Source organism: Argiope bruennichi, chromosome 8, assembly GCF_947563725.1.
Source record: "Argiope bruennichi chromosome 8, qqArgBrue1.1, whole genome shotgun sequence".
In the NCBI taxonomy this organism is placed as follows: domain Eukaryota; kingdom Metazoa; phylum Arthropoda; class Arachnida; order Araneae; family Araneidae; genus Argiope; species Argiope bruennichi.
The window spans coordinates 131,570,582-131,589,283 of record NC_079158.1 but is presented as its reverse complement, the minus strand read 5'-3'; the positions used below and the strand labels follow the sequence as shown (position 1 = coordinate 131,589,283).

The 18,702-nt window shown below is 28.9% G+C and overlaps 2 protein-coding genes across 2 annotated transcripts in view; one reads left to right on the top strand and one right to left on the bottom strand.

Annotated features, from left to right (window-relative positions):
* Positions 1-10,580, bottom strand: part of LOC129980902 (host cell factor 2-like) — a 111,241-nt gene extending 100,661 nt beyond the window's left edge. Inside the window, exon 1 of the mRNA XM_056091375.1 lies at positions 10,057-10,580. The gene's annotated coding sequence lies outside the window, so the exon portion shown is untranslated. The remainder of the gene's footprint in view (positions 1-10,056) is intronic.
* A 6,803-nt stretch (positions 10,581-17,383) lies between these two features.
* LOC129981200 (calpain-7-like) overlaps positions 17,384-18,702 on the top strand; it is a 33,312-nt gene continuing 31,993 nt past the window's right edge. The window contains exons 1-2 of the mRNA XM_056091939.1: positions 17,384-17,816; positions 18,077-18,185. Of these exons, the coding sequence (XP_055947914.1) occupies positions 17,709-17,816; positions 18,077-18,185 (217 nt within the window). The 5' untranslated portion in view covers positions 17,384-17,708. The remainder of the gene's footprint in view (positions 17,817-18,076; positions 18,186-18,702) is intronic.

The following is an 18,702-nucleotide window of genomic DNA, read 5'->3' as shown; positions in this document are numbered from 1 at the left end:
CCTTCATTCTTCATTAAAAAAAAGAAAGAAAAAGAAAAGGAAAACGACATAATAATGAATTGGTTTGCAAAATTTTTGTGGAAGAAGATATCCTTTAGAAATGGTCGCATAATACAACTGTTACAGTCAAATACATTATTTGCAGCATCAGCAATTATGTTAAGAAAGCGCATTTATTCTTTTAACAATGCATTCTTAGTAAATGCAACTCAGACTGCCTTCTGGAATGCATAGGTTTGTGGGAAATTCGTCACACTTCTACTATCTGAAAAGGAAAAATCAATGAAAAGTGATCACTGTCGTGAAGATTATTTACAGTGTCAAAAAATTCAACAAAGGAAAAGTATTGAAGAGCAAAGTGTCAGACCCAGGGAATGAGACATAGGTGCGGGTTCGTGGAAGAACATTCTCTTGTCATCATTGAGAAGACAGAAACAGTTATAAGAAATGAATTGTTCAACCTGTCGCCAATTATAGTCTGTGTATTTTCAGTACGCGGTTCAAGGTCACATTTTCTACCGCGTTACTGGTACCAGACAACCAATAACGAGGTAGAAAATGTGACCTTGAACCGCCTACAGACTATAGTAGTTGTGCTCTCAGAAACTCACAAAATTTAGCACCCACTGATATCGCCTAGTAATATAAAAGGTACCTGTGGTAGATCAGCCAGGTACCTTTTACTTATCAACCTCAAGGCATTTTGAAAGATAACATCATTTTGATGGCAGAGAAATGTAGCAGACAGTCATTAGGATTCGAACGTGAAGCGGCACTAACCTTAGCCTGCAAAGATGCATGTATAAAGATGTATGTATAAGGATAAAAGTTAAATGTTAGTATACAAACTCCACCAAAAGTTGCAGCTCCAGTATCATTATCCTTCTGTACAAAATTGTATCTTCATATCATTGAGTAAGCATTTGGCTTCATGAAATGCAATACAGATAGGGTGTGCCGCATTGATAAGAGCTTTAAGATTCAAAAATTTCAACCTGATGCCGTAATAATTCTTTAAAAAAAAACCTTAAATAACTTTAGAGAGATTTTTATTAACGCCAGTATGTGAAGTTGCATGTTCTTCGCAACTCTTTTGGAAAACTTATTAATCCTCTGAAGGATGGATTTTTCAAAGCTCAAAATGTGTCGATGGATTACCAAACAAGGATGATAAATCCTTAGTTGTGAGACCTGCTGTATCAAAATTCTAAAGCAGCTGACCTTTTTTATTCCAAATCTTTAAGAGGAGAACACTACTTATAATATTTTAAGGATAGAGAGGTCTTGTTTCTTTCTTTTTTTATCCATCAGATTTGATCTCTGATAGCCCAGTTGTAGTATCAGTTGTTAAAATGGTAGTACATTTGGTTTGTGTTTTAGATATTCAACGGAATTTTTTTTAGTAGCTGAAGCATAGTTTTTACTTTTTATAGACATTTGAGCTAGTATGAGGTATTTAGCTTTAGGACAGAATATGTTATTTTTCATCTAAGTATGATAATCTCTTTAGAACGAGATTTAGAATGAGCACGAATAGGAACTGCGTTCGCACTTACAATTCACTCATTTTTCTTTAGATGTGCATTAGGATAGAACAAAAATTGCCTTTTTTTTTTTTTTTTCTTTCTTTCTTTTTTTAGATTTTAGTTTGATAATAGTACGGAAAAGTTAATTTTTAGGTTCAAAAACAATATTTAAACATTTGGTTGCAATATTACATTATCTTGAGGTACCGCAAAAAACTTCAAATTTGTAAAAAAAAAAAAAAAAAAAAAAAAAAAAAAAAGGAAAAAAAAAAAATGAAAATTTTTAAAAAAGGCCTTTTAAAATTTTCCAGATTTTAGTTTGCAATAGCGGTGAAAAGTTAGCTTTTAGGTTCAAAAAGAATTTTAAACAATTCTAGTTGCAAAACAACAATATTTCGAGATGCTGCAAAGAGCTTAAAGTTTGCAAAAAAAAAAAAAAAAAAAAAAAAAAAAAAAAACAATTATAAATTTTGATAAAACATTTTTATGAATTTTTCGATCATATAATGTTACAAAGATGATTTTAAATACATATATAAGCATTACAATTGGAAAAAATTATTAATTACAAAGTATAATAATAAAAAATATTTTTTTATGTCCAATTTTGCGTTTCTTACTTTTGCTTCCGTAATGGTTACAAATGTTACAGTAGCAAAATGTTTGCTTCTACTTCATTGCCACATTAAACTGTTTTCTTTTAAATTAAATTTTGGCATATTCACACGTGAGTCAATTTCTGTTCTTATGTATCCTTCTTTTGCGATTGAACCGCGGACATTTTGAGCTGATTCGGCTACCAGTCTCACAGCTCTTTCCATTGCTTGCATGTGACAAGGAAGCCAGAGAAAGTCGATAACCGAGTCCCTTATATTATTTGGTTCAGCTTCAGATGCCTTCTGTATAAAGTTTTAACTTAATAAACCGCACAGGCGCATGGTAGTTTTATCGTTTCTTGTCTATTTGATGGATCTGGTTGGCTTACCTCTATTGGTAAAGAACCACGTTGTTCTTCAGCGTTATCATTGCGCCAGTAATCGTTTCTGATGCAGTAGTATTTTTTGCCCGTTCTTGATTAAACTTAACTATTCTCTGTAGTTCTTTACTCTTTCTTGCTTCTTTCTTCCTCAAAGTATTAGTGGTAGCAATATCAATATTACCTATAACCATTTTCCTGTTAGAGCATTGATCGTTTAGAACCTTTTATTTCATAACTGGCACGTTTTTTTTTTTTTTTTTTTTTTTTTCCTTTTATGCAAGTCAGCGATATCAAATAAATGTCTAGTTTCCTCTCTAAATTCTGTGAGGTTGGAATTAAACTTAACTGAACATTTTCTGCTTTTAGACTTTAATAAATTCCTGTATTTAGCACGATAAGCTTTTTATCATTTGTGAAATTCTTTTGTAAGAAGCAACGGGAATAGAAGCTCTTGATCATATTTGTTCTATTATGGGAACTAAAATGTCATATATTTCGCTTACAGAAGGATCCTTCTCTGAAGCAATTTTGAAGTTTTGTCTAATATAACAGAATCACTACATTTGTCAGTAGCATGTTTAATTTCAAGCAAATCACTAAATTTTCCAAAAATAGAACACTTTGATATTTGTCTTGTCTTCATTAATTTAGACTGAGCCATTTTTACTCACAGCAAAGCTCACAGTTACCAAGCCATTTTTACTCGCAGTTACATAATAGACGGAAGGGAGACGCCAACTCAACTGAACTCGGCAAAGCTACAGATTTGAAACCAGCTCTGTCCTTGTCATCGGACGAAGACAAATCTCCGCCTTACCTCAACAACAGCCGGTAACTCAGTGCCATGCCAGTGCAATAGTAAAACCCTTTTTTATACTTTTATTCATATGACAATACCTAATGAAAGCTTTTTATTTTATAATCGAGGAATGCAAATATTTTAAAAAGTTACAAAAAGTGTGTTTTAATGAAACTCAAGATGTGCTTCAATATTTTTTATTTATCTATACCAAAATGTAACTTTTCAACGCTATTGTAAATTAAAAGATTGTTTCGTAAAAAAACTTTAAAATGTATCAAAAATTTCAATTTTTTGAAAACTTTAACGTCTTTGCGGCACCTCAAAACGTACTCTATAATATTTTTCATATTTATAATTTATTTTATCTACACCAAAAGGCAACTTTTCAACACTATTACAAATTAAAAATCAAAAATTGTCCCCCCCCCCTCATTTCACCCTAATGTGCATTCGTGGTCAAATACTGCACAACGAGCTCAAATAACAGCTCCGCGGCAATTAGTTTTAGAGTGGTCAGCATGCAGGCAATTAAAGAGCTTCAAAGGATTCGGAATGAAGAGCTAAAGGTAATCGTGTATGTCCAGCTATTATAGTCTCAGGCAATCTTGAAGACTTGAAGGTCAGAATTTAATACTTGGTTGGAAGGAATTGTCCATCTCGCCGAATATTGATACGATACGCATGAATCACTCCTTCGGCTTAAGCTCGTCAATAATTTTTTCCAAAGTATCATTTAGTAACTCTCCGCAAATTATCACACTTTAGAGGAATTCGGTGTTCTATGAGTAGTACGTTGATTTGTATAATCATTAACGCTTTTAGTTTTGAAATTCGTTAGGTTTCCTTGCGAGAATTTACAACAACAAGTAAATCTTTAGAATGTAACTTTTGAATTTCAACAATAGTGCTTACAATGGTTGTTTGAACAAGAAACGGTGACAAACATTTCCTTTTGAGTTGATAATTTTAAATGATGAAAAAATATATGAAATGGTTGAATAAGATTAGTATTTTCAATTCAGTTCTTTCACAGAAGGGAGCATGTTTGGATTTGCCCATACGATGTTTATGGAAATTCAAGTCCGAAATCGCGGAGCCCAACAAGGAAAGTCGCCCACCGGCTTTAGATATCCCCAGCCTCGGATTCTAGTCAGAACCTATACACTCAGAGTTATTGCCGTGGATAGTAACGAACCTTAACATCAAATTCACGAAATGGTTCCTAGATGGATCCTTAGCTGACTAACCACTCACGTGGCTAGCTATCGGCCGACTGTTACACTGCGTACCAAAAGCATCAGTCGGCGAGAGAGCCTCCTCGCACGGCCAACACGTGGAATTTTTGACTGTCCATTAGAAGCAAGAAGAAAACAGAGCGGCGACGGCTTCTCATGGGGAGCTCCTTAGTTTGCCGTCGAGGGAAGGAAAAAAGACAGTAGAATGCAGCAGACTGAGATGAAAAGAATCTGGAAGGCAGACCAGATCACTAGGGAGCCTCGGGGTACCTTAATAATCCTGAGGTACCTAAGGTACATAAATATTTTTAATAGAATAGGAAAAAAAAAAAAAAAATGTTTGCTTTAAGAAAGGTGCTTAAAATATAAAATGAGTTAATAATAATTCGTTATCCAGCATAGCCAAATCAGGCTCTAGTATTGAATAAAATATATCAGCAATCAATCTAATCTAGTAAAATGGATATTTTTTCGAATTTTAAAATGGCATCATTTCTTTCCGATTAAAATTTGAGAATTTATTGATGAAAGACAGAATTTCATCAATTCTAATGCGTCAGTGGAATAGTTAATGTCGACTGCTGTTAGAGCATGTAAATTGCTTTAATAGCGACTATTCCCTTGTTTTATCCATAAGCATGAATACTTTTTTACTGCACTTTAAAAGTTACTTCATTATGTAGAAATATGGAGCTAAATATATACAGAAATACTCATTATCGTATTCAAAGACAGGCATAATTCTAAAAAAAGTACTTTTACTGGGCGGGGGAGAGAGCTTCAGGAAGGTTTAAAATATTTAAAATCCTGAGGTCTAGATTTTTGGCAATTACTACACTTACACTCTTTATACATTTCGTATTCGAAAAAATAAAAATAATAAAGAAATGGTTACAAAAATATCACTTAGTTTCTTTATTCAAATGCTTCAATAAATATTAAAAAGTGTTGCATTTTCTCCTGTAACCGCATTGTAAAATTAATTTAGAAATGATGTACAAACACAAAGTACGCATATTCATTCACTGCCTAAATGTAATTAGCTGCAGATAATTTATTCATGTCGTGTGATTTCATAACATATGGCTCAGATGTAAAAGTATTATATCCTTCAGTTCCGACGTTGAGAGCACGCAAGGCAAGAAAAAAGTGCGACCTGCATTCGTTTTCTATCTAATCCCGTATAGTAAACTTTAAGATTAGTTGAGCCAATTTGTATAAAGCCAGGACTAAATGGGCAGTTATCGTTAGTATATCGAACTGAGCTAATAAGAAAAGTAGGAGCAGATTAAAAGTAACAAGGATTTATGGAACAATAAAATTGACTTCGTAGGATATTACTTCGAGTTTGAGACTAGCATTAAGAAGGCATACGTTGTAACTCGGTGGGGGTGGGAGGTCTAGAGGGAATTATTTCGCACGCAGTCATCGTCGTAGAATGGAGGGAATTCCAGTTTGCAGTTTGGGCTTCTTTCTTTTGATGAACTGGATCCAAAATTCTAGATTCTTTATAAGTCTGGTGTCAAATTTTCATACTAAATTTATTTAACTTATTTTGCTTTTGAGTAGTCGTGCTCTGACAAATAAAGACAGTCTGCCTTTAGACAGATTTGGTCCAAAATCTGACACAGACAAATTTTGATGTTCAAAATCATATACTAAAAAATCTATTCATTTAACTAGCTGCGTTCTTGCATTCATATCGAAGAAAAAATAGAGGAACAGAATCAATAATTCTAAAGATTATATTTGCATTTTCTGGACGTTTCGAAAAACTATCAAATAACAACAAATAAAAAAAATTAAAACTAACTTAAAAACCGATGCATTTAAAACAATATGCATATGCGAAAAATATATAATTAACATAAATACAATTTAGTTACAAAAACACACAACTAACCTAAAAACAATTGATTTACATTGTAACCTGTAATAAAACAAAACAGCGAGTCCGTATTTCTTTAAAATCAAGTCAAGTCTATTTTATTTATCGATCGAGATTGAGATAGCTACAACAGTATAATAAACATCATTTTTTAACTTTTAATTAAAATAAAAACACAGTTATCAACAATCAGAACACACTGCGCATGCGTGAATTTTCAACGCCAGTTGGGGTAACGCAATGCAGATTAGAAATTTTTAATTTCCTTTAATCTGTTTTATTTTAATTTAAAAGTACTTCAGAATGAATCCTAAAGATCGATTCATTAACAATGTTTAATTTTAAATGCATCAAACACCAAGAAAATAAACAGAATGCTTTGAAATAATCGGTCGAAAATATATTAAGCCTAACCTCATTAGTGTGGGGAAAAAAAACTGAAGGCTTACTCCTTTTTGGCGGGATTTCGCCTCAGATTTTTGGCGGGAAAGTTAGTTTTTAATTAATAAAAAATTAACTACTCAATTAACCGGAACAAATAGTAGTCTATGTCCTATTCCAGGCTATAATCTATCTCTGTGCTAAATTTCATCCAATTCCATTCAGCCGTTTTGGCGTGAGTGACTATCAAACATCCATCCATCCAAACTTTCACATTTATAATAGTAGTATAGATTCAATGGATAAGCTTTGTCAGAAATCTAAATTAGCGTGGACACAATGCATCAAATTTTATTTAACTGCTTTGAATTATTGAGTTTACAGATAAATTTAAGTTGAAAACCGGCTTTTTCGGACTAAGGGAGATCTATAGAGGAGAAATTCATAAAAAACACGAGGTCAAATTTTTCACAATTACAATATTTTCATGACATATACATATGACACATTTCAATACATATGACAATATATAATGACGTTCTGCAGTCTTTTGTACAGCATATGACTTAATTATAAAGCTGAACAATAATTCTGAGCTCGATTAAAGTTTGAAGAACCGAAGAAAGTAGTTTCGATTCCTCACATACAAGACAGAGTGGCGTAGAATGTTGTTAGGATCGCTTAAACTTTCATGCTGCATTTTTCTCAAAAATCACTCCATTTTATGAGCAAAAATAAGAATTGGAATTCTCTTATTGTAATCCACACCTATTCAATGGCCCTGTTTGCTACAAAGTGAAACATTTTTAAACAGTAAACCTCAAAATTCACTCAAAACATTGCTACCTTTTCAATATCTCCATTTGGCATTTGCATTCAAACCACAACTGATTTATAAGCTTCTTTTCATAGGAATTTCATCATCTTCTTAAAAATATTCAAAAAGTGGAAAAGCACATTGGCATGTACTCAAAAGAAACATCTAAATCAAGAGAAGCTTGGTTTAAAAAATTTCATTATTATTAGCTAAATAGCCATTTAGAATTAAAGTAGCATTAATCAATGCAAAGTTATTTCCCATTTCTAGAGTTGTCATAAAACATTTTGAGTAGGCAAAACTTTCTTCAATTAGAACAAATGGAAAAAGTTAAAACAAGTACAAGTCTAACTCTGTCCTATTATTTTCAAAACCTTTAATATTTGCACATAATCTCATGCAGGAAAAAGAAATAATTTGAAAAGCATGCAATATTAAAAATTAAGGTTTCTTTCATCAATTATTCAAAAACATGAGCAACAATATCAAAATATTTTCTTTCCACTATGATGTAATATTTTTTATAAAACATTTAAATTTGGGCTGTTTAACAAAACTAATGCGGAAAGAAAACAAGTATAAATTACAATCAATTAAACACTTATGCCAAGGAATCAATACAGTTATGTTATCAATTAACAATTCATCAATCCCTCAACTGAATTATATTAGGGTGGAGGATTTAAGATTCTGTCTTGGTCCAGAAAAATTTAAAATATAGAAAAATAATATTAATCCACTCTAATTCCATACTTAATAATTCAATAGCAAAAATAAAAAAGTCTGTTATTACATTTCCTTCAGGAATGACAAGCATATTAAATATGCAATAATTGAGATGTCAAGGAATTTAAATTGTAAATAGTAATAATAATAAAAATTTAGTTACTACTTTTTATTAATAAATTATATGCAATCTTGTTTCTTACATTGAATATATCAACATATATTTTATTTATAATGTAAAAAATAATAATATAACCAGATATGATAAATCTTGCTCATTTTGATCAAAAACTACTATTATATTACCTATACTATCGTAAATCCATATAAAACACAATATTTCAGCCTTTTTATGCAAACTCACAGAAATTATCTAGGAAAAGAAAACAAAAACAACTTTACAATTTTCTTTCCTTGACAGTTTAAAATTACTGTAATTTATAACAGCTTTTTTTTTTTTTTTTTTTTTCCCCTTTCAATATCTGAATATAGTTTCAAATGCTAACTTTAATGAAAATTACAGCACAAATTTTATTAAATTTTCTCTCTTTCATTTGTATTAAAAGTAAATTCAAGGTATACAATACAACTTGATCAACTTAAAGATTACCATGTTTCTAAAAAATGTTCTGTAAAAAAATACTGCATTCTTTTATAAAAGATTATTAAATAGAATTTTTTTAGATTAGACTTCAATAGTAACCTAAAACATAGATGATCAATTTATAACATTCTACATAAAAATAACTTTGTAATGAATTATATTATAAAAAATTTTCTGGTTACTTCTTAATATTAACTATGCAATCTTTCATAAGCCTTTGGATATTGATGAATATTTCTGTTGAAAGTTCGTTGAAATCCTAAATATAAATTCATAGAAGATGCAATCTTACCTCCATTTATTGCTGCCCTTACCTCAATAAAAATATTTGAAAAGTCTAATTATTCATTATGAATAATTGAAAAAGTTTTACTATATAATAAAGCAAATTATTAGACATTACTAACTACATATAGGAATAAACTTGCTATCAATGTAATTCATAATAATAAAATAAAGTATACATAATTGATAAAATATATATATAATTGATATATATAATCAATAAAATGTATAAAAATAATTACATATATATATATATATATATTAAATATGATTTTATGCTTCTAAATATCACACATACTTCACTAACATTAAACCTTTCTGTTAAATAAGTAAGAGCAAACTTTGTAAAACATAAATAAATTTTTGTAATATATATTGCTAAATTTTAAAATAAAATACTTAAGCTATTAATCTTAAAAATCAAAATCATTTTCAAGTTTAAAGCTGGTATTGCTTTGATTCATGACCTATTGAATTATTTCTTATGTGTTTTCAGAAATAGACACAGAAAATCAATGAACAATGGCTCCATTTAATTATGAAGGAAATATTTCATTTGAATTTAACAATATTTTTTAAAAAAAAGAACATATTTAAATTTAATAATTATACAACTTAAAGTCTTAACCTTAATACACTTGGAATCATACAAGTTTTATAAACAGCCCATTTAATTCAATGCATCATTTAACATCCAAACATTGAAATTGCCAACTTATACGATTTTTTTAATATGGGTAAGAAGGACATGTCATCAACATAAAAATTTATCCACACATTTTATATAAAGCATCTGAAAAAATAAAAACATACTTAATATTTGATTCTTTCACTGTGTTTTTCTTTCTCCTTTTACTCCTCAGAAACCTCCAATCATCCAATCTCCTTCTTAAACTTGATCTGTATGTTTTGGATCCCGCCAACTTTAAAGCTGATTCAACAGCTCATACAATTAATGATAACACGGACATATTTCACTGGCAGTGTTGGAAAGGATTTAGTGCAAACACACGGTATTTTGTGTAAAATTATGTAACGCGTGAAAATTGATATAAAATTAATCCAAAGGATTTCATAACTTGTGCATATTCTAAAAAGAATGTATCATACACCATCTGTTAAACTAAAAGCTTTTTTAGTAAAAAATTCAGATTTTGAAGAATCAAACATTTGAGAAAAGTTGCGAATGCAAGTAAACACACAAAAGTCTAGAATCCCACCTTTGAGTAACTAATGAAATAGCGGGTGAATTTTAAGTCTGATGCATCTCAAACACATAATCTCATTCTCATCCCCGATGTACTTTTAAATCGCGATCGATCTTTTTCAAAACAATCATTAGCCATTCTGCTGCCAAATCAAAAAACTTAATGTTATAAAATGTCTTCTTAAGATGGCTGGGACATTGCTGGAACAGTTAAATAAGATTTCAGAATTTCATGCCATAGAATTTTTCAATTGATCATTATTTTGTGTTATTAAACTTTTTATTGAGCTGTTTTTGTTGCAGTCTGTGAATGTTATATTCAAATGTGTAAAAATCTTCTATTATGACGGCGCAATTCATTTTTACTCATCTCTATAAAGATCGAAACCGAAACTGCTGCAAGTTAATTAGAAGCGGATAGCGAAAGAACGATCATACAATGTTAACGGACTTAGAAATTTTCTGAACAGGAATGAATGTCTCTGCGCATGCTCCGATTTTACTGGAGAAAATAAGTAATATTCACTGTGGTTCATGATCGTTCTCTCGCTATCCGCTTACGGCAGGAGCATCATCAAGATGAAGAATATTTTCGTGTTTAGAAAATCAAAAATGTTAAAAATATTTTATCATTTACAATTATTAAAAAAAGTAGGACCGTTTTTTTTTTCAATGTATTTTGAAAGTTAATTAAAAAAGTATTTCATGAATAAAATGTTTTATAATTGAAACTTTAAAAATAGGGTTGATTTTTGGTTTCTTAAATATTTAATGAGACTTCCTGAAAAATGACAGTAAAATTAATGTGTCTTCAGTACTATATTGAAGATGTAAGTTAGGAAAGTATGGTTATGTTTTTTTTTTTCCTTATATTTAGAGTAAAATAAAGGTTGACCTTATTTTTTTAAATTTTTAAATGATTTATTTAAAAATGTTAGTAATCAAATACCCACATATATGAATTTAATATAATAATTTAGAACATTTAAAGAAATTTATCTTCCTTTGAGGAATTTCTGAGAATAACATTTGAAATCATTTTAAAAAGGGCTTTTTAGCAACAAGGAAGTATCAACCAGCATATTAATTGAAACTACTGTTTTTCTGCATATTCTGCATATCTATGCATTCTGCATGTACCCATTCCCTATCATAGTAATCCTAATTCATAAAAAACAGGATTATTTACATCATGTTTCATAATTTTTCTAAGAATTTAATAAATATTCCACTTAAAGATTCCATGTAATCAATCCAAATTCCATTTAATCAATGTATTTTTTAAGGAAATAATCACTTTAACTATTTTTGCAATAAAAGTACTTTGTGTACATAATAATTTTAAATATAATAAGCATCTACATCCTATTAATAGAACAAAAATTTGATCTGAAACCTTTTTTTGAGCATTTTGAGCAAGGAATTTAAGGGTATATACTTGTACTGATTTCAATCATTCCTTAAATTTTATTTCAATCTAATAAATAATTGAAAAAATAATAATAATGAATTATAGTTTTGAAATTCAGTTCTGGCAAAGAAAAAAAAGCTATTTGTCAATTAACTGTGATAAACATGAACTATTTTGCAGCTGCATTCCCCCCCCCCTTCAGTGGCAAGGACTATCTTTTAAAATATATACACTTTTTGTTATTGCATATACTTTAAGTTTGATTATGGTAGTATCAGAGAAAGATAACCTGAAAAAAAAAATCATCAGTTTAAATTAATAATAAAATGTTTATCAAAAGGGACAAAAATAAATTTAATAAGATCTGCTCCCCAAATTCTTTGGATTCTTAAAAATAAACAATATTTAGATAAAATTTAACATGACTATATACTCAAAAGGGATTCAATCATGGAACTATCTTGGCTATGTCTTGCTGAAATAGTTTTCTGTAGTTAGGCAAGTAAGATAAAATAGAAAACCTGCATGTTTTCACCACCATGATTGATATGCATTTATCAGAAACAAAATTAATCAATAATCCAAGAATAATATTAACCATTTCTTCTTTAAAAAAAACCTTAATAACTCATATGATTTCAACTTTTGTCCATCCAGGACTACTGGTGTAGCTGCCAAGATTTTTCAGCAATTTTTTTTTTTAATTCAGAGAATTTAATTTACTATCTCATTCTCTCAGATATATTTAAATAATACAAATATGTTTTTAAAAATTTGATTTCTGAACATTTTAATTTAAATAAAAGTTTCAATATTTTTGTTTGAAATTATGAATTATAAATATTAATAATTTTATATTTTTATAAAAATCTGATAAGATATATTATGTTGCCATACCAAAATGTTAGCGTTTTTAGAGAAAAATTATAAGAGATTTCTTATATCATCATATTCATTTTATTTATTTTAAGCAATAAATATTTTGATATTTTTACTTGTCATTTTTCTAAGCTAAATTAAAGAAAAAGTGTACTGAAATGTAAAACTGAATGAGAGTAATAAATTAGAAGAATTATAAACAATTTTGAAATTTTTATTACAGACATCAGAACTACAAAATGCATCTGATTACTCTTTACAAAATATAAGATGAATACTGCACTAAGTTATAAACATTTTTCAAATATCAAAATCACAAAACAAATTTTGAAATTATAAAGTAAATTATTATGAGTATAATTTAATGTAGTTTTACAATGTATAGGTAGAAAAGATAAAAATCAAGGGAAAAAAAAAGATTAATTCTCTAAAATATCTGAAAATCACGCAACATAAATATAATTGCCATTGTATACAAATTCTAAAAATTAAAAAGCATAATAAATTCTAAATCTTCTGGACTAATTAATAATACAAAAACTCAAACAATATAATTAAAGAGATTTTGAGGAAAAAAATTGGAGAATAGTAATAGAACTCTAGATTGACAAGATAGAAAGTTCAAAATAAAGTTTACAACCAAATATACATAAAATATAACATACATTGTGGCATTATTGAAAAACAATGCTATTTTTCATGACGTAATTAGTTATACAAAAATTCAAACAACAATATAATGAAAATTTAAAGTTATATACGTTTAAAAAAATTGCAAAATGTAGAGGGTTAAAGCAATACATGAGTGACTTGATAGAGAATCTAAAATAATGTAAAATTTATAAATGAATTTAAAATCAGATATGTAAGATTATTATATTCCTTATGAAACCTTATCATCATATTCCTAGTGTTATAATTGAAAAAAAAAGAACAAAAAAAAAATATTGCTTTTGGATATGCACTAATCCGAAATATACAAAAATTAAATAACAATGAAAGTGATATATGTAATTATGAAAGTATGTGATTAATAAAGCATATATTGATAAATAGTACAAAACCATAAAGAATTTTATATGGCTGAAGCAACATAAACAGTTTTAATATAAAGCTTTATCTTAATATATATAAATTCTGTGTCACGTTGTTTGTCCTCGATGGACTCCTAAACTACTTAACCGATTTTAATCAAATTTGCACACCGTGTGCAGTTTGATCTAACTTAAAAGATAGGATAGCCCTTTTTTTGAATTTTTAATTAGAATTTTAATTATTAATTAAAAACTAACTTTCCCGCCAAAAAAATCTTTTCATTTTCCCCATCGCCAAATGAGTACGGCTTTAGTTTTTTCCCCCAACAGTCATGAGGCTAGGCTTAAGATTTTTCGGCTGATTATTTGAAACGATTCTATTTATTTTCTTAATGTTTGATGCATTTAAAATTAAACATTGTTAATTCATCGATCTTTCAGATTCATTCTTAAGTACTTTTGAATTAAAATAAAACAGAATAAAGGAAATTAAAAATTTCTAATCTGCATAGCGTTACCCCAACTGGCATAGAAAAACTCACGCATTTGCGTTACGTTTCGAATCCGAATGTTCGAATTATTTATGATCCTATCCGAAAACGTTCTCAGGAATAAGATATCACTTTCCACAATTATTTTTTAATGCATTCAATAAATTTGATACGTTGCAACGGATAAAGTATCACGATCTTATGTTTGAATTTTGTATTACTGTGCACAGTGGCAATTCTCAGAAATAAGATATTTTATTTGAAAATGATTAATTACAAACGTTTTAACGGATCACTGATTAATATAACATACTAAAATTCTGCTTTTTTTTTTAATTATAAAGAAGTTTGGAAAAATACTTGGAGGTGCACACGGATAATTATTACTTTTCGTTTTGAATGAATTCCGATTCTTTATCTGACTGTTTACTAAGAAAAATGTTGTACGGCAATAACATTTGTTACCTTCATTGAATTTTCAATTAAATTATTTTATTTCTTTTGTGAAGGATATCGTAAAAAAGGTAAGTGAACGAGCCAATAATAAGTTCCTCTAATCGGATAATAAAAAAATATTAACTCATTTGTATGCTAAATGAAATTTAATCTTTTTTTATATAAATTATTGAAGATATGATAATAAAAAATGGTTACAATAATCGTTTCAGTTTTTCATTTCTTTACTAATAAGCTGCATGTACGTATCAAGTTATGTCAGCTATCATCAACTCGGCTATCCTTCACTTCAGCTACAATGCTTATCATTATTTAATAAATGTTTCTGAAACTGATTTCATTTTGTAAATGAATTTTGAATTGTTGCAACAGACAGATGTATCAATGACGGAATAAATCTCATGGCAACTTCATGTGTGGAATATAGAACTTTTTTTTTTTTTTTTAATCTTTCCTTTAAGCTGAGGAAGCGAAAATCTGTATCACTGAAGTTAAAGGATTTATTATACATCATAAAGGGTTTTTATACTAAGAAGGAACAAATTATTTGTTCTTTATTTGACAGTCTCAATTATCTGTTAGCTCCAAGCGATTCTAACAGATGGCGATATCTGTTGACTGGATTGAATAAGTATGGCGCTGTGTTAAAAGTACCAACTTTTCACATAAGCTACAATTTAATGGCATAACCACCACGTGTTGCTGAGACTAAAGTATAAGTTAAATTTATTTCGTAGTAAATGCAATACAATGAAATTCAATTGTTCTTACTTTTTCAATTTTTGGTATTAGCATAGCCGACCACGTGTTATTTAGACTGAAGTATAAATTGAATTCATATTATAGTAAAAGTAATACAGTGAAATTCTTGCTTTTTAATTATTCGTGCTTCATTGTTCAACAATCTTTAATTAAAATGCATGTTTAAAACAATAATTCGTATGGCGAAGTGTTGAAACACTTCGATTGGCCATAAACATGCGCGTACAATTGCAAAATGATCCATCAGCAAAAATATTTTCTGAACAATTACTAGATATTGGGAACGGTAAACTAGAACTGCAACCAAATACGCAATGCATTAAACTGCCAGACAATTTCTGCACTGTTCTTCAGGGAAAAAATGAATTGATTCAGAGTATTTTTCCGGATATACATAGTATATACAGAGTAATTACTTGAATCATAACTGGCTCAGTGATCGGGCTATTTTGGCAGCCAAAAATGTTGATGTTGACGAAATTAACTTCCAAATACAACAGTTGTTACCAGGCGATCTGATGTCTTTTAAATCAATCGATTCTGTTGTTGATGAAAATGATAGTGTAAATTTCCCAATTGAATTTTTAAATTCACTAGATATACCTGGAATGCCACCACATAACCTTCGATTAAAGATTGGTTCACCTATTATTCTTCTGAGTAATTTGAATCCACCTCGATTATGCAACGGTACGCTTTTGGTCATCAAAAAGATCACCGGAAATATACTTGAAGCTACCATTTTAACTGGAAAGTTTAAAGGAGAAGTGGTCCTGTTGCCACGTATTCCGATGATACCATCAGAATCTACGATACCCTTCAAAAGGTTACAGTTTCCAATTCGTTTAGCTTTTGCCATGTCTATAAATAAGTCTCAAGGCCAAACAATGTCCATTTGTGGTTTAGATTTTGAAAATCCATGTTTTTCTCATGAGCAACTATATGTTGCATGTTCACGTGTAGGAAAACCGTCAAATCTATTTGTGTTAGCTAAAGACAGGTTAACCAAAAATATTGTGCACCGATTAGTGCTAAATTAAATTGAAATTAAAAGTATTTATAATTCAAAATAATAAACATTATTGTCAAAGATTTAAAACTATCTGCCCTACCTACCTCATTTATAAGTTTAAGTGTTACGTGTTTTTTACTAACAACTTTGTAATGTACTCGTTTGTTACAAACTTGAATACAAAAAAATACAGAAATTAAAAAAAAAAAAAAATTATTGATTTTTGCTCATTATCAACGATAGTAGAAAATCAATCATCGAAGTCCCCATGTTTTTTTACAAATGGCATCTGTGTAAAAAAGCATGGTGGTCCCCATGACTGGTGTTCTCCTACCGTTTTCCTTGAATAGTTTACTACTATGTAATATATCAAAAACCTTAGCCACAGCAACGAGTGGCCGGGTCTGCTAGTATATATATATATATATATAGTCAGATAATATATATGATTCAATAGGAGAAAATGATAATAAATAAAATAGTGTAAATTTTTATTTTTAATAATTGCAGTTTCAAAAATTTGCTAAAATTAATCACTCAAATGATTAACATTTTAATTTAAATCACTGCATAGAATAATTCAATTAAAATTATTTATATACCTATCTATACATAATTCTAGATAATGACACATTTAAAGTATTAAACAAAAATCTAAATCAAAGCAAAAAAATTACAGAATTAATAAAACAAACAGTCTAAAAGTATTTGCATACAATAATAAACTTTAAATAATATTATATCTGATCCAGGGTGCGTACTGTGAAATGGAGGCAAAAATTAAGCACCTTAGCGAAATATTATCGATTAGAGCTGCCAGGTGGATATTTCTCCCGAAACAATTTTCTAAGTCCGTTAACATTACATGTTCGTTCTCTCGCTATCCGTTTCTAAGTTAATTGACATGTGAATATGTTGTGTTTACCTCTGATAGAATTTTTACAATTAAATTTAAAATGAGCTCAAATCTCGAAAAGCTATTAAGTAAATAGAATAGTTAGATTTTATTACAATATATATTGATTTTTTTAAGTTTTTAAAGAAACATATTGAATGCCTGTGTGCCTTTCAATTTTGTATTGTTTTAGAAAGATGAACATTCTTTTATAATATGTTTCATCTCAATAAAGTTTATGGTAAATTTATATTACAATTGTAAATAAAAATCCATTTAAAGATTTAAAGTGGTAATTTGATATCTTAAAAATCAACTATGAACGAGGATTGTAAAAAAGCTGAAGCAGATGCAGTTGAATTTGCTACTCGTGCCATAGACTTTGATAAACAACAAAATTTTGATGCTGCAATATATTACTATCGAGTAAGTTTTCGTTTAAAATTTCGTTATTATTTCTTATTTTATATAATTTTATTTGCTATAAATCAAAATAGAGGTTTATTAATAATGTTAATTGGTTTGAATAGAAAATAGCTAAATGTAAAATTTAGGTATTGATTTATGCATTTGTTGATTTGCTTGAATACTTACTACTTTTCCCCCCAAACATGATTTGCCAATATAAATTTAATGCCTTTCTAATTTTTTTTATTATCTATTATTAGTAGTATTATTATTTACAGATTGCAGCCCAGACACTAAATGGTGCTTACCTTCTTGGATCTCAGGTAGCTGGGATATTAGATAAAGCTCATGAATATATTAATAGAGCAGAAGCTTTGCAGAAAATAAGTATGTATTTTTCATTACATTTATTATTCTTTAAATGTGACATTCAGCATTTTTGTACTTGGAATAAAAGAGAGAGAGAGAGACTATGTTTCACAGATTGTAAGAATGGTTGTAAACCACATTTAAAAAACAAGAAAAAGAAATTGTTTAGAAATTTTCTATTAAAGAAGAATTAAATTCTATTAATTGGTGCTTTTTTTTTGTTGTTGTTCTGTTCCTAAGTTTGAAAACTTACTATGTAACCACTCAAGTACTATATTAGAATCTGAAATATGGATTTTAACTTATGTTTGAGGTGAAATGCTTCTAAGATGAGAATGCTTCATTGGATAAAAAGAATTTCAATAAGCTAATAACCAATTGTATGTAGTTAAATTGAATGTTTGTTTTAATATATAATTCCTCAGCCCAGATTCAGAACATCATACTGATAAATTTAAAAGAAAATTGTGATGTCTGATCTTTAACACTTAGAAAGATTATTTGTATTATTAAAAAGTTATGTTTCTCTAAATAG